A 16,682-nucleotide genomic window follows, 5' to 3' on the forward strand; every position below is an offset into this window, starting at 1 on the left:
TGTACAAATATCACCTAAAATACACTGTTACTAAAATACACAACTAACTTTTATAATCTCCTCAGAAAAGCATGAAATGAGATGCTCTGGAACAGGCCTCGGGCTGGAACTACGGACATCAGTGAACTTGATATACTGCAATATCCAACAGGGGTTATATAAACGTAAATAAAATGTACTCTAAACAGCACACGGGGATGTCCAGATCCAGTTTAATCATACCCGCTTTATGCTGGAAAAAGTAATTACATGCATCCCCCACAGGGGAAACAATTCTGCACATTGTAATGGGTATATTTATTGAACTAAACATTAGCAAAACAGTATTTCTATGTGATAGCTCTGCAAATACACAGATATTGTGCGATATACAGAGCGATTTTAATATTTTGAATACATATTAACAAGTGCATTTTAATTTGGGTTAATTTTTTGGGTTAATTTTAAATTTGGGTAAATTTAACGTTGAGTAAATAGATGTGAATCCAGTCTTTATGTTTTCACGGGTTTGTATTGTAACGTCAGTTTTACAATTCCAGCGTAACATCTGGGTGAATCTGATGTATTCAAGTCTATCACAACACAGAGGCTTTACCTGTTGCTATTCTGTGGAAAATCACTGGAATGGGATCTCTCGTGACTAATACCTCATCATCGTTCTCTGAGTTAGAGACATAGGTGTTGTCTGCAAGAAAGAAAAACACAAATTAATGGATTGAAAACAAGTAAAAAAGTGTAATTTATCTTTCTATAACACACTTGACTTAGGTTTGTAGCTCTTAATGCTATAAAACGAACTGAGTGAGGCACATTTTCTCCTTTCAGGATGCAAAACACTTCACGAACCTGGCTTCTAACTCGCTCACTCTCTCGTACATTCACACAGCGTCACACGCCGTTTAGTGCTCTACATCAATGACACTGACTGCATAAGATAAAGTTATCTTAGTAAAAATCATCCCCCAAAAGCAGTGGGAATAAAATCTCTAGACATTAACAGGCATTAAACCTTTTAAGGAAAGTTCCATATTGACGCAAGGAGATTTTCCTGTTGAACTAACTATCAAGATGCCAAATGATAGTAAACACAATTCTAGGATGGGTTTCTGACCAATCCCCTTTTCCAGGCATATATCTGCACACTGTGCTGACTTTGTGAATAATGTCCAAATCCAAGACAGGAAAGTCCACATTCTTATGCAAAGCTGACTGTCTGCTACTGGGCTGTGGATTAAGCCCAGCTCACAGGGCTGAGTGAGAATCTGCTTCCTGTGGCCTGTGGTTGGGAGAAAAAGCTCTTGTTCTTCGCGGATGTGTGTGGATCGGAGTATCAGGGTCATCCTCACACCGCGAAGACACTTTGGCCTTCGGCTCTAAAGCCTTTTCTAAATCTTTCTTTGGAAGAGAAGCTCCCTTTAAGTAAATCTCAAACAAACTGTTTGTCTCGGGGAATACAAAGAGTTACAAATTCAGAGCTCAGAGCTGCAGAGACTGAGCAACAAAAGGCTGGCAATCTTTTTTATCATACCCCATATACATGTGATACAGTGATTGGGCTGTGGAGCAGTGGAACTGTGTTCTCTCAACACTTCTGAGATGAGCTGGAGTGGTGTTTGTGGTGCAGAACTAATCATCCAGCATCAGTTTTGAGCAATGCCTCAATGGCTGAACGCTTTCAAATTCAGACAGAAATTGTCCAACTGTGTATACCTTGATCCAAAAGAGTACATGCTGTTGTTGCCGCAAATGGGGCTCTGGATTTGTACTTTTCATCGCAAAAATGTTGGATGAGCAGCTGTCCACAGGCTTATTATTATAAGCAACACCTACATAAGCCTTTAATGACGACTGACATATGCCTGCATCATCATCTCAACTGGCTTTTAACACCTTTCTAACACTTTCTAAGCTGCAGCTGACTAAAGCACTTTTATGACAACTCACAATTTTTTAAATAAAAGTCATGCAGGTTGTATGTAGGTTTCACGTTGCCTTATGAATGATGACCCACTGTAAGCCACAGCACATTTCAGTAAAACCAATCAACATCAGGCTGCAATAAAGATAACCGACCACACATATAAGCTGTAATAAAGATATCCACAGTTCTCCACTTTGCTCAGAGGTGGGAGGGGAGTTAAGCAGTAAATTAAAGACTATTTTGGACTGCCTCTTGGTAAGAGCAGCTCTAAAGTGCTCCCTCATTGTGGAGCAGTGGGTCATCTGTCCTTTAACAGGATATGTCCTGCAGCAGAGTTCTGCTCAGGACGATTATAGTTGGCTGAGCGCATTAAACACTGAATAAATGACTCCAGCTTCCTGCCACACTGGTCAGCAAAACATCCACATAGGTTCCATTTTCTATGATCTATAAAGGTTGTATTAGCTTGTATCACATCAAAAAGAAGAGCAGAATGCAGATCATTAATGTAGCATTCATTTCCTTTCACATCACTGAGGCTGGGACGTGATCTATCGTGACTAACACATCAATAAACGATGACAAAGGGGAGTATAATACACGAATGATGCTTTTCCACTACATGGTACGTATACTATTCTTCTCGACTTAACTCTACTCAGATTTTTGCTTTTCCATTCGGTTAATTTGGTTCCTGGACCCTGTTTTTTGTTGTTTTTTGAGTCCTTGCTCACTCTTTGTTCCGAGCGAACCAAGTAGGGACTAAACCGTAACCGTAAAACCATAAAACCTGTGCACAACAAATTCACCAGTGTTAAATTAGCACTGTTAGTGTAATAATTTAACACTCACAGTGTTAAGTTAACACTAATAGTGTTGATTTAACACTGGAGAATTTGCTGTGTGCTGATTGGCCAAAGAGAATTGTTTACACAACAAAATGCAGACATCCAGCACCAACTTTCCATCTGTAAAATCTCCAGCTGCAGCAGAGATCACGTTTGTTTTTATCCGACTCACGACGGCAGCTCGTAAAATTACACCCCGGTTTATTGAAGAGGTTCAAATTAACCTTGAATCGGTGGTCGACGAAAAAATCAGTGAGAGCTGGACGGTGCAAAAAGGGAGGAAAAATTCCAACAACACGCAAATGGAGTATTCTTCTATTCCAAGTCATTTTGGACCTATTTATCTGTCCACACAACGAGACATGTTCACAATATTAAAACAACAGCTTTCATTTCCAGCATTTCAAATATTACAATATCGCAAAAATATAAAAAATAGCAAATATCTTGTTTAAAATTTGGTCTTGGTTTAAAAACTTGAACATTTTACTGTACTGCAAATGTAACAGACTGTGAGCATCATTAGTGACTTAATAAAATGTAGAGTAGAAACGTTTACTGCACCTGGGTAATCATCAGAGACATGCACAGAGTAGGACACCCTGAGGAAAGAGAGAAGAAACAATTACACATGCAGGTATTTTTAAAAACATTTTTCAATGATGACAACAATGGAGACAGAAGGTTTTGTTCTGTGGATATCATAAACTGACGTAAGGTAGGAAGGCCAATCAGATCAGAGCTATTCATTAACCACTGACTGAACAGGTTATTAACCACAGCATAACGACATTATGATATTAATGAATGCAACTTAATACATTCAGATGTTCTTTGGCACTTTACAAATAAACCTCTGTAGTTTTATTGTAATGAAAATGAACTCATCACTGATTCTGCCGGACACAGCGCAGGTCATCACTGACGCTGCTTTAATGCATCGACAATAAAATCAGCCAAGTGTCTCAACAGACATCCTTTCATCCTTTGTACCCGGGGCAGCAGGAGTTTGCATATTTTCAATGTGTGTTATAATTAGGAACGAACTGTCACTGCTAAAAAGTGACAGTGCAAGAGGCAAATTCATATGAGAACGAAAAATCTGTGTACACACACACACACATACACACACAGGTGTTAGTCCCAAATTACTCCATCCTCCCTACGTAGTGCACTACTCAAGTCATGAAACGACTGAATCTAGATCTTAACAGTGCATTATATCATTCTAATACAGCATCATTTATATTTATTTATATGTGGGAGTCTGAAATCTAGTGCTAGCAGCATTTACACTGTAGTTAAATGACTTCTGTACTTCACTACGGAGGGAGTGAGGAGGTATTTGAGCTTCAGCCAGAGTCAGGCACGCTGTGTGATGTCAGCATTTCCAAAAATATCTGTTTTCTTCCGTCCACATGACAACAGCGTTTTGATAAATACAATATACAATGAAACAAAAACATGTTCTGAACTTGACTCTATTTTGAGTCTAAAGAAAGAGTTAATCTTTAATAATTACTGAATACCTGATGCAGACAGTTTGGAATGTGACTGGGCCTTGTATAGACTATTAAAGTTTATATAATACAATACACTACACGCAAAGAAAGGCCCTGAGGCGACAAACAAGACAACCACGAGCAAGAAGAACTTCTTCATGAGACTTTAATAACTTCCCCTTTCTGTAGCATGACTGCACAGTTTCTGAAAGTGACTTATTACTCCTTGGTGGGGTCAGTTTTCATAAAACAAAAAAATCAAACGCAAACAGAAATGTGGAACATATCAATCTACACATAAACAGACAAGTGGCTCATGTAAATGAGATGTAAACATGTCAGAACCACTAAACTTCCAGAGCTTAGAGGGTCACTCAAAGGCACACTCTAGACATCTTTAAAGCTTTTAAAAAACTAATCAAACTAAGTGTCCATTAGTGGTTTGATCGAGTAAACGCTAGGGCAAAGACGAGTTTCCACCACCGACGACTGAATGCTAATTTTTGGAAGTAAAATCCCATGGTTGGTCTATTAGAGGTGCGCTAATTAAGATTCCCTCCGATTTTTAAGAGCCTGCCACTGTTGTTGTGAATAACTCAGGCTAAACGTTTTGGAAAAGCGGATGTCTACGTTTGTATAATTACCCTAGGTCAGTGTGCTTCGAAAAGAACCATTATGTTTTAAGACAGTAATTTGGGAAGAGCAAATAGACTCATCAACTGGAGAAGACAGTCTGAGCTCTATTGTGTCTGAATGATGGGTAGGAAACGCCGTATCAGAAGCGGCGCTGAAACTAACAAATGGATTTATATTCAGGCTTATAATGAGCTGGTTAAAGGGAAAGGCAGGGAGTTTCCAAAAGAAGCATTAAAGACGAGTCCTCTCCTTATATTTATTGTAAAAATCTCACCGGTTAATAATTATAGGCTAATATGACTAATGAGAATAAATGGTGTAAATAGCATTCATAAAAGTCACTATCATGTTTACAGACAGCCTTTGTTATTAGAGATTCAGCTACACTAATAATTATAAATTATATGCTTCAAATACCATCCTCTTTAAAAGCACATCTACAATGTCTAAAAAAGTAGGCTATTACTCATTCGTAAACAACTGCATGAGCTGTAATTATAAGGGTTTTTAAAGTACTTTTACTTGTTTTAAAAGCTAGAAATGGCAGAATGCTTATAAACCTCTTTGAAGAAACACTAGGTACGTTGTTGTATTTTTTGCTCCTGGGCTCCCCCTACAGTTGCTGAGTGTAATTAACTTTTACATCATTGTCCTGAAATCAAGGTGGACTGATTTCCTACCCTCTTCCAAAAGTTACATAGCGCAGTGTCCGCAGTGCTGAGCCCAGAGTAGCAATGACAAAGGCTCTTTTCTCCCCATTACAATGCCTTGGAGCATCACAATGATTTTGAAGTAAAAAATATTAGTGTTTCTTTAAGTAAAAAAAGAGGGTAGGGGGGTAGGGGTGTTTCCTACCCTCCCCCAAAATGTACATAGTGCAGATTCTGCAATGCGGAACCCAGAGTAGCAATGACAGAGGCTCTTTTCAGCCCATTACAGAGCAGTGGAGCATCACAATGTCACAGATGTCCTTCATAATGGTTTTGTCTCTCTTATTGTTCATGAAAAGGCATTTGCGGAGGCTAAAGCATGAAACAGGAGGGTCACCTGTTCAAATCCCAGGACTAACTGGAATAAGTCACAGCTAAAGTGCCATTGAGCTAAGCACCAAACCCCCAAACAGTTCCCCAGGTGTCATGTCTGGTGACCCGTTGCTCCGGCTGTGTGTGTGTGTGTGTGCTGCTAAAAATTACTTCCCTGTGTGTGTTTGTTTGTTCACAACCACAGATGAGTTAAAGGCAGAGAATCAATATCCCCAAGGGTATTAATAAAGTAACACTGCTTCTCTTCTTCTTTTTAACCGCCTTTGCACAGTTGAATCATACAAATGTATTCATCCGCTGTGTCGGGAGCACTTCCCGGATACGTGTTCCGGCTTGTGTTGCTTTGCGCTGAAATGGACAGAGTCATTGCAAGAATACATCGACTATCGTGTAGAAAAGTAGGTCTTCAAGCATTTTCTTGTCTTTAAAACGTCACGTTTAATGCCTTTAATATACGATGAAGTCTGGAAACTGATGTCAAACTGATGTGTGCTCCCCCTTCAGTGTAGAATTGTAATGCACATTAATATTATTTTTGACGTGATGTATTTTTCATTTTCCATGTTTCTTTATGGTGTGTGTTTTGCTTTTGTTTTCTAAACATGCTCTAGTTCATAGAACCTGAAAACATAAATCAATCTGTGTGAAATGAGAAGTGAGAGATGCAGGCTGAGGTATTAGATGACTAACTATAAAAGAGAAAGTCAGCTGTTAAAACTCAAACCCCCTGAGAGCTCTTGAGGTTTTCTACAGGATGGAGACACTCACAGCTATCGTTATTCAAAGCAACATCTGGGAAGAGCTGAGAACTTCTGTGCTGCGTCATTCTTCGCACTGTTCATTTTCAGGTTTCTGTTTGACAAACGACAGCTTTGAGACTTCATGTTGTCTGATCAGGGTTAATACACACAGCAGAACAGCCATGGTCCATGAGCCAAAGCTAAGACCTCCAGATGTCCAGGAACCCACTTTCACAGGTTTTAAAACCTCAGAAGTCTCCTGCCAAATCTCCATCTTTAAGGCCGCTGACACAAGCAAGACTCAATGTCAGAAAAGGGGGCGGGGCTGGAAAAATGCACACTGGCCTTACATAACATATGTGTCGCTGTTGCTAAAATCAAATCTACCGGATATAAGGAGCTAAAACACAAATGAATGACTGCATGGCTCTAGCACCTCCACTCTTTGATCACTAGCTGCTTGTGAATTTCCTTCAGTGGAGAAGAGCAAACAGCGACGTGCCCTGCCCCACCACCACAGCCCCCTGCACCCAAGCCACCCCAAGGAGCCCAAACTCATGTTGGAACTAATTGAACACAGGCTGGCTTAATTGACCAGAAGCAAATTAGGCCAGTTTTCTGGGGACCTCAGAGAGAGGTGTTTGATGTTTTTATGGGGTTATGATATTGATTGTGCTTGATGAGAGAGCTGCCATGGACCAAATGTCAAAAAATTAAACTTAAAAAAACAAACAAATAATTCTAAGCATTTTTTGGTGCATTTCAGGCCAATAATGAAGTTACTAGTAAACCTCAGAGTCGACACACAGGCTACATGAACACACATAAACACACAACTGACATAGCATTTCTGCTAAAATTAGCGCTTGTTAACTCTTAAACTTCTAATTCAGTGAACATTCAAATATTCTGTGTGTATGTGTGTGTTGTGGGGGGGTGTGTTATTCCGAAAATCTGCGTCCGATGCCTGCTTTAGAACCAGAATCTGTGCTGTAGCTCCAACTAACTCGCTCCCCAACTCGCACATACACTGTGTGGCTAATGGCACAGAGTACAGGAGTTAACCAGAGCTTTGTGGAAGTGGTCTGGTCTAATTCGAGGTGTAAAGCTGAGAAAGTTAACTGTAGCTTTGCCACGCTTCGTTTTAAGTAGATTGTTGTTGGGTGTTGGGCTGTTTTAGGCTTCATTCTGGACTTTAATGTTGATGAGGCTGAATACGGGTGGAGCCCGGTGTTTTTACACCACTGTATATCACACCCGAATATAGATGGAGTGGTGGCTTTATCGATAGCCAGACTTATCCCAAAAAAAAACGAGTACTCTCAGAATTAAAAACTGAATACATAACCAATGAACAAGTACCGGAACAGCCGAGTATTCGGGGCTAGCCCTACTAAATACATAGATAAATATAGCTGAAAATGCATTAATATACAGAATTAATTTGAGAAAACTACAGGCACCATTACCCGATGTTGAAACATGTCGGTTTAAGTAAATGAATAAGCCTTAAATTATTTAGATAAAACCCGAGGGCTGAAACAGTCTGGTGAATTTCCTCATACAGAAACTAGATATCCACACATTAGGGGATTACGGCTCATACATGAAATAAATATGCTACATAAACATTAGAGAGAAAGCGCTTAGGTATTTTACTGGGGAAACACATGCAGCAGTGGAGGAATATCTGGTAAAACTTCCTCCAAGTAAACACATACACAATCCCGTTAAGTATACTAATCCCAGCAGAGGACTCTGACGACTGGCTCACACTTGTGTTAAATGTCTCTTTTTGACTTGGCTTTGGTTTGATTGTAAATGTGCCCTTGTGAACCAAACCAGGACTAAAATGTGTAACTTACCACATCCCAACTGAAATAAACTCTAAGGCATTCCTGGAAGTGTGCTCTTTAATGTCGTTTGGTGACGTTGTCAAAGGGTGAGCAAAACGGGTGCAAGGGTTGAAGTGGTCAGAGCGTTAAGAGCACTATGTCACTACGGCTAAGCGCGAACCACAGTGGCTAATAAACAATTCATACTTCAGTGTTTATTATTAGACACTTAGAAATAAAAGTTTAAAATTTCATGTATTGATCTTTACGATTTATTTTAATATCTTTTGAATATTTGGAAGTTGAGACATTCAACAATGGAACAATAACTTCAGGTGAATCTCTGGAAATATTCAGTGATTCTGTTGTCTTTCTGTATCATTTTCCTTGGTTGTGTAAAGCAACAATCACTACCAACATGTGTTTTTGGACTGTGGGAGGAAACCCACACAGACACGGGGAGAACACACCACACTCCTCACAGACAGTCACCCGGAGGAAACCCACGCAGACACAGGGAGAACACCACACTCCTCACAGACAGTCACCCGGAGCAGGACTCGAACCCACAACCTCCAGGTCCCTGGAGCTGTGTAACTGCGACACTAACCTGCTGCTCCGGTTTCCTCCAGGTGACTGTCTGTGAGAAGTGTGGTGTGTTCTCCCTGTGTCTGCGTGGGTTTCCTCCGGGTGACTGTCTGTGAGAAGTGTGGTGTATTCTCCCTGTGTCTGCGTGGGTTTCCTCCGGGTGACTGTCTGTGAGAGGTTTGGTGTGTTCTCCCCATGTCTGTGTGGGTTTCCTCCCACAGTCCAAAAACACACGTTGGTAGGTGGATTGGTGACTCAAAAGTGTCCATAGGTGTGAGTGAATGTGTGAGTGTGTGTCACCCTGTGAAAGACTGCCCCCCCCTCCCACCAGGGTGTGTTCCTGCCTTGTGCCCAATGATTCCAGGTAGCCTCTGGACCCACCGCGACCCTGAACTGGATAAGGGTTACAGATAATGAATGAATGAATGAAAATCAAAAATGAAATCCTCACAGAAATCTTCCAGTCATTCCCAAAGACTAAAGGCTGTTACAGCACAGATTGTGATCAGTCTCTTTATTAATATACACTTACTTTCAGAAGAAACATTAAGCAAGCATGTCTTAGAATGTACATCACAGCTGTAACACTATAATCATAGTATGTTATTCTGTCCACGTAGGAGTGAACGTTTATTACAAAGTCACGTAAAACAATCACCGCTCAAATCTGCTTTCGTGGTTATCTTGCTTCCATTGCCTACAGTGCTCCGGCAAACTGTCGACAGCTAGGAGACGTATTTCAACAATGAATTTTATGGGGTCTTACTGAGCTCTAATTTGATCAAGTCCAATTCCGGTTGCGATTATGAGCTTTGGACGCTGCAGGGCTCTGCGTTATGACTTCCATAGAAAAGCTATAGGGCTTTTTGCTTGATCGTGCGAAAGGCGGAAAGCAGATTTAAAAACGGGCTTTAGAGCAGGGTCTTAAACACTTGCTGAGTATGATGTGAGGTGATGGCAAAACACATTTCTATTGGAACGCCTTCACTCACACAGCCTCGTTAGCACAGGTCTGGAGCAGGTGAGAAGCTTCATCTGCTGCAGAGAAATACAGATCACAGCTTCCGTTTCCTTTCAGCTTTTGAGAAAATATTCATTGGTGAAATGTGTCTTAAATTATCTCCTTCGTACAGGTCTCATTTAGACACTTACTTAAATATAATCAAGACGTATTCATGAAGCCTTTGCTTCTTCAAAGCTAATGTTAGTGGAAGCTAATTCACACTGTGTAAACTGCATGCCTAAACAAACACATGACTTAAAATGTTTTTAGCTATGTGTCAAATATGACATTCATTTCCTGGTCACATATTTGTTGACACTTATTCATTCATTCATTATCTGTAGCCCTTATCCAGGTCAGGGTCGCGGAGGGAATACACCCTGGAGGGGGCGCCAGTCCTTAGCAGGGCAACACTCACACCTACGGACACTTTTGAGTCGCCAATCCACCTACCAACGTGTGTTTTTGGACTGTGGGAGGAAACCGGAGCACCTGGAGGAAACCCACGCAGACACAGGGAGAACACACCACACTCCTCACAGACAGTCACCCGGAGCGGGAATCGAACCCACAACCTCCAGGCCCCTGGAGCTGTGTGACTGCGACACTAATCTGCTGCGCCACCGTGCTGCCATTTTTTATTTTAATTTTATAAAATAATTTTTTTTAAAAATTCAGAGGAGGCTTCCTCGCCATTTGTTGCTCTTCAGTCTTCAGGTTTGCGTGCTGGAAACTGCTATAATATGTTTACGAAGCCCCAGTGTCTGTAAATGGTAAATAAACAGAGTCTCTCTCCACTATGCTAGAATCACTTTATTGGCCGCTGTGCTTGAACATAGGGAAATTTGTTCTTCACATTTAACCCAATCCATGCAGTGAAAGACACATTTACACACACTAGTAAGCACTAGGGGGCAGTGAACACACATGCTTGGAGCGGTGCACAGCCCTAGCCATGGCGCCTGCTGAGCAGTTGGGGGTTAAATGCCTTGCTCATTAGCACTTAAGTCTCTTAAGTAAGGCTCTGGGGATCAAAGGGACAACCTTCCAGTTACAAACTCCACAGTTCCATAACCACCAGGCCACGGCTGCCCCAACTGGAGCTGCACAGTTTGCCAGTAGTTCTGCAATACTGGGTCGATGTGTGGAGACGACTTCAAGGCACTTCATAATCATCATAATAATTCATTCATTCATTCATTCATTCATTATCTGTAACCCTTAACCAGTTCAGGGTTGCGGTGGGTCCAGAACCTACCTGGAATCATTGGGCGCAAGGCGGGAATACACCCTGGAGGGGGCGCCAGTCCTTCACAGGGCAACACACACTCACACATTCACTCACACCTACGGACACTTTTGAGTCGCCAATCCACCTATCAACGTGTGTTTTTGGACTGTGGGAGGAAACCGGAACACCCGGAGGAAACCCACGCAGACACAGGGAGAACACACCACACTCCTCACAGACAGTCACCCGGAGGAAACCCACGCAGACACAGGGAGAACACACCACACTCCTCACAGACAGTCACCCGGAGGAAACCTACGCAGACACAGGGAGAACACACCAACTCCTCACAGACAGTCACCCGGAGGAAACCCACGCAGACACAGAGCTGTGTGACTGCGACACTAACCTGCTGCGCCACCGTGTCGCCCATAATAATAATAATAATAATAATAATAATAATAATAATAAATGATTTTGTTCCAAGTAATTTTAGAGCATTTGTATTGGTTCAATGTTACAAACATGATCAAACACTGTTAAAAAGGATGTGATTTTAAAAACAATACCATAATAAAACAAAAGGACCACAGGATGTCATTGGTTATTGCTCATGTCCCATTTTGTGCAACAGAATATAAGACACCTAATGCCCCTCAGATCTGTGGTGCAGGTTTTCTTTTTAATAAACTGAGAGCAATTACAAAACCAAGATAAGAACAGATAACTTTCATTTCCCTTTAATTACTGTTGCTATGTTTGTCAAACTTTATCTCAGGGCCCCTGGCAGCATCACCACCACAAACACCACGATGAGAATCTCCAAAATTTTCTGAGACAAATTGATTCACTACTAGGTGTTGATTTACTACATTTACTACTACTTGCACCAGCCGTGCGTAGGTTCAAACGTAGGCTAGCTGTATTGTAAGTCTTCACTAAATTCAGGTTTACACATTGCTACACCAAAAACTACCACCCAAACTAGTGTTTGTAGGAGCTATAAACTACTTTACATTTTCACCTACCCCTAAGCAGTGTTACATGACAGCAACTGACAGCAACCAAAATATGGTACTTTTGGACCGCCTTGAGCCAGACGACCATTATTCTGAAATGGTATGTCGTCGTGTTCAGTAGTCGTAAGGGAACACCAAGACACGTAAAGACACAAATATACACAAAAATATTTCATTTTCTTTAACTCAGTTCTGAAAACATAAACATATAGTTTGGTTTAATTTAGGCGGCACGGTGGCGCAGCAGGTTAGTGTCGCAGTCACACAGTTCCAGGGGCCTGGAGGTTGTGGGTTTGATTCCCGCTCCGGGAGACTGTCTGTGAGGAGTGTGGTGTGTTCTCCCTGTGTCTGCGTGGGTTTCCTCCGGGTGCTCCGGTTTCCTCCCACAGTCCAAAAACACATGTTGGTAGGTGGATTGGTGATTCAAAAGTGTCCGTGTGTGTGTTGCCCTGTGAAGGACTGGCACCCCCTCCAGGGTGTATTCCCGCCTTGCGCCGAATGATTCCAGGTAGGCTCTGCACCCACTGCGACCCTGAATTGGATAAAGGTTACAGATAATGAATGAATGAATTATTGTATGTTTATTTTTCCCCCCATAAAATATAAGAAATCTGTGCATGTTGCCTTCTGGCAACAGTGTGTTTGGCAAGTGTTGAAAGTGTCGTCATGAAAAAGTGTCATTGAGTACGCTTAAGTTAGTAGATACTAGTTAAGACACAGTATACGGATTTGTGTACGGAATCCGATTTATTAAAGACTAGTTTGAAACTAACTAGAGTTAACTAAGGATTCAGTAAAGACTTTACGCGCAAACTTAAGAATAAATTTACGCAAAACCCACGCAACCCAGTCCAGATCAGCAACTACTTTTTTCTTTGTTCATTAAAAGAAGTACAGCTTAAGGACCGTTGTGAACTGGTGAGACCCATTTAGCAAAGGGTCAGTCAAAGTTTATATGGAATTCTCTCCTTCCTACTGGACTGTCCCGAGGTTACGACAACAAGTGGACAGAGTAGGTCATTGTTCCTGCGCACTAGATGTTCCCTTAGATACTTCATACTCAGTTGAAGGTTGATCATAATCAGAGGAGCTTTGACTGGGCTCCTGTAAAACGTTGGGTGTTTTGAGGCTGAGGTTAACAGCAGAGAATCAGTTAATTAACTCCCTCTACGTCACCTTCACGAACAGTGCGTTCCCCTGATCTTCAGTTAACAGGCACCACAGAGTCAAGACTCTGAAAACTACAGGAAACTCATTACTTCCTCTCACTCTCACACATGCACGCACACACACACACACACACACTGTAGTGACAGAGTATTCATAGACAGCCCTCCATCAGCTTCCTGATTGAAATGCATGACACCATGCAACTCTTCTCTGAAACAAGTGTGACATTTACAGACCTCGTTCAAACACATGACGACAAGCTTCTAATTCAATCCACTCTCATTTTCAAGACACCCTCAGGTTTTTTAAAGATGTCTGTTTTCCAACAGTGTAATTGTACACGTACATGAATTTTTAGTGAATGCTTCTGAAATGCTTCTAGGGCACATTCGAAAAACAATCTGACTCCATCAGGAGCCAGTGTCTGAGCTACTTTTAATTTCATTCAGCACTGATGCAAGAAACAAAAGAAAAGCTTGAAAGAATGATTCTAAAGTTTCAACTCTTACCAAACCATAAAAACTCACATCTCTCTTCAGCTGTAACTCCTGCTGTAACTGTGAATACAATGGTGTCAAATACAACACGACCCCTTTTCAAAATACAATCATTGTTTTTGAAATATGTGAAGGAACACTGTCAAACAATTCATACGGACTGCTATCGTACAAAGCTAAGCATTAACACGAAATATGAGCGTTAAATCTAGTGTTGCGCCCTGTGAAGGACTGGCGCCCCCTCCAGGGTGTATTCCCACCTTGCGCCCAATGATTCCAGGTAGGCTCTGGACCCACCGCGACCCTGAACTGTATAAGGGTTACAGATAATGAATGAATTAATCTAGTGTTGCACCGATACTGTATAGGTATTAGCACCGATTCTGGCACTTAAACACAGTATAGGTAGCGGCTACAGAGATCTCCGATACCATAGGTGTGTTGGAAATGGCCCCCTACTCACTATTCCCTACATGTAGTACACATTGCACTTTTTGGGATATTGACGCGCCGCTAGATGCAGCTCGAATTTAAAGTTGGGGCAAATTATAAACAGACTGGATATTTCACACTACAGGGCTGTTTTTGTGATTTTAATGGAGACTGGAAACATTTCACACACACTACACAACCCCAAACTCCACAACCAAACACACAACTCATGTTTCCTTAGAGACACAGATAAATACAGGCGTACTCGCTGCGGCTAATGTTTGTGCTACTATTTGTTTAGATCCACAAAAGAAAATACATAAAAATGTCTTTGGGTCATGGACGGGAAAACAAAAGTCAGCGCGGTCTCTACACACTGCAACGGGAGCTGGAGATTAGTAGAAAAGCACATAGTTCTGCCTTAAATGGTTCAGAAATATTAGCGGTAGCCAGAGCTGGAATTGAAAAGTAGAATAAAGTTGGAATAAAGGCTGTAACAGCGGGTTTTGTGGCTCATTATGTTCTCCTACAGGTAATACTTGTTATCTGGGGACATGTGCATCCAGCTCTATTTAATGTATTGTAGTTTTTCATAGTTTTACCGTTTAATCCCTCCTCCACTGTAGAGCTCCACTGCAAGCACCTGTGTTTACTTTCTGTGCTCTGTTCTCATTGGCTGTTGAAGGGACTCAGGGTTGAGTTGGTGGAGTGTTTACACTACGCGACTATGTCCAAAGTCAGGTAAAAATATGCTGCGACTGGTCTGAAAACTGATTTCGAGGCAAAAAAAAAAAAAAGTCGTGTAGTGTAACCCCAGCATAAAGAACACTGACATTCAAGCAACCTCAAAGAAACACGCTAACACAGGTCAGCAGCAGTCCTTGGAAAGTGCATTCCACAGTCATGACAAATATCCTCTGGCTCTGAAACATTAAGACATTTTATGGTGCAGTTAATAAAAAAGTGTATGTTGTTCATTCAAGTTTACAATGTTTTATTAGCGATACAGAACACTGCTTTAACAAAATAAAATCTGTAAGTGTAGTAATATAAATAACTGGATTTATAGGCATTTATCTAGTATTTAAGATAAAAAGAGCTGGTATCGGTACTCTGTATCGGCAGATACTTCAACAAGAAATATCCGTATCGGTATAGGAAGGGAAAAGTGGTATTGGTGCATCCCTAGTTAAATCTAAAGTGATACTTGAGTTCCACTATCTCTGAAGCATGCACAGCAAATGTTAAATCAACACTATTAGTGTTAAATTAACTCTTTTAAAATGTAACACTCCAACACTCGCATCGTGTATTTTTAACACTAATAGTGAACAGACTGTGTGTTTCCAGAAATCTGAAAATAAAAATGTTTATCCTACTGCAGCAGAAGAGACCCAGATAACACTAGCTTTTTCGTTTTTCCAATATGTCAAACTCAGCCAGTAATTAGGGCTAACTGTCCATTAAGATGTGTCAGAGTATGTTCTCTGTAGACGTGCACTTGTTAGAAAATTAAAAACTACAAATGTTTTTAACATCTACTTGGGACCTTTATCCCAACAGTCTGGTAAACACTGAGCTACAGAGCTGTACAGCTCATTATCTTACGGCCATGTTTTGTTCTAATATAGAGTAGTGAAATCGATAGCAGACTCGACTACTGCACCGAATGTAGTAATTTACACCTAATCTGTGTGTTTTAAAGACCCCCTCCAGTAAAAATCAAACGTCTAACCTTGTTAGCACATCAGTGTGTTGCTGTTTATGCACTAGAAGATGTATCCTTTGTGAAATAAGAAGTCAATACCATGGCTGAGCTTTTCCACTGCAGCGTCCCAAAGACACAAATTCAGACAGTCAGGGTTTCATATGTCATCAAACTAAGAAACCAATCCAGTCAACAGGCAAAGCAGGGCCTTTGAGCTCCAGGCTAGTGGTGGATGTGTGTTGAATACAGAGATGGGGATCATTTGCAAAGATATGAGTTCTGACCGGACCGGGACTTTAAATTAAGCCGTCAACATTATATTACTGTGAAAGCTAGGATTATTCCAGTTCTACCAACGTAAATAAATCATAGACTTCAATAATGTATTTGCTCCAGTATGAAGTAGATTCACCTGCTGCAGTAAATAATCGTGTCCCTTTAAAGCTGTATGTTTTCAACAAAACAGCATTCAAGGAAACTAAGCAATTCAATTATTTGGTGCAACATAC

General features: G+C 41.1%; 1 protein-coding gene across 2 annotated transcripts in view; it reads right to left on the reverse strand.

The window, feature by feature from the left end:
• Window positions 1-16,682, reverse strand: part of LOC136678064 (protein mono-ADP-ribosyltransferase PARP8-like) — a 74,294-nt gene that overhangs the window by 46,735 nt on the left and 10,877 nt on the right. For both annotated transcript variants that reach the window (XM_066655868.1, XM_066655867.1), the window contains exons 3-4: window positions 3,334-3,371; window positions 596-685 (exon numbers count right to left, since the gene is read on the reverse strand). In XM_066655868.1, coding sequence (XP_066511965.1) covers window positions 596-685; window positions 3,334-3,371 — 128 coding nt within the window. The remainder of the gene's footprint in view (window positions 1-595; window positions 686-3,333; window positions 3,372-16,682) is intronic.

This window comes from Hoplias malabaricus, chromosome Y, assembly GCF_029633855.1.
Source record: "Hoplias malabaricus isolate fHopMal1 chromosome Y, fHopMal1.hap1, whole genome shotgun sequence".
Lineage (NCBI taxonomy): Eukaryota > Metazoa > Chordata > Actinopteri > Characiformes > Erythrinidae > Hoplias > Hoplias malabaricus.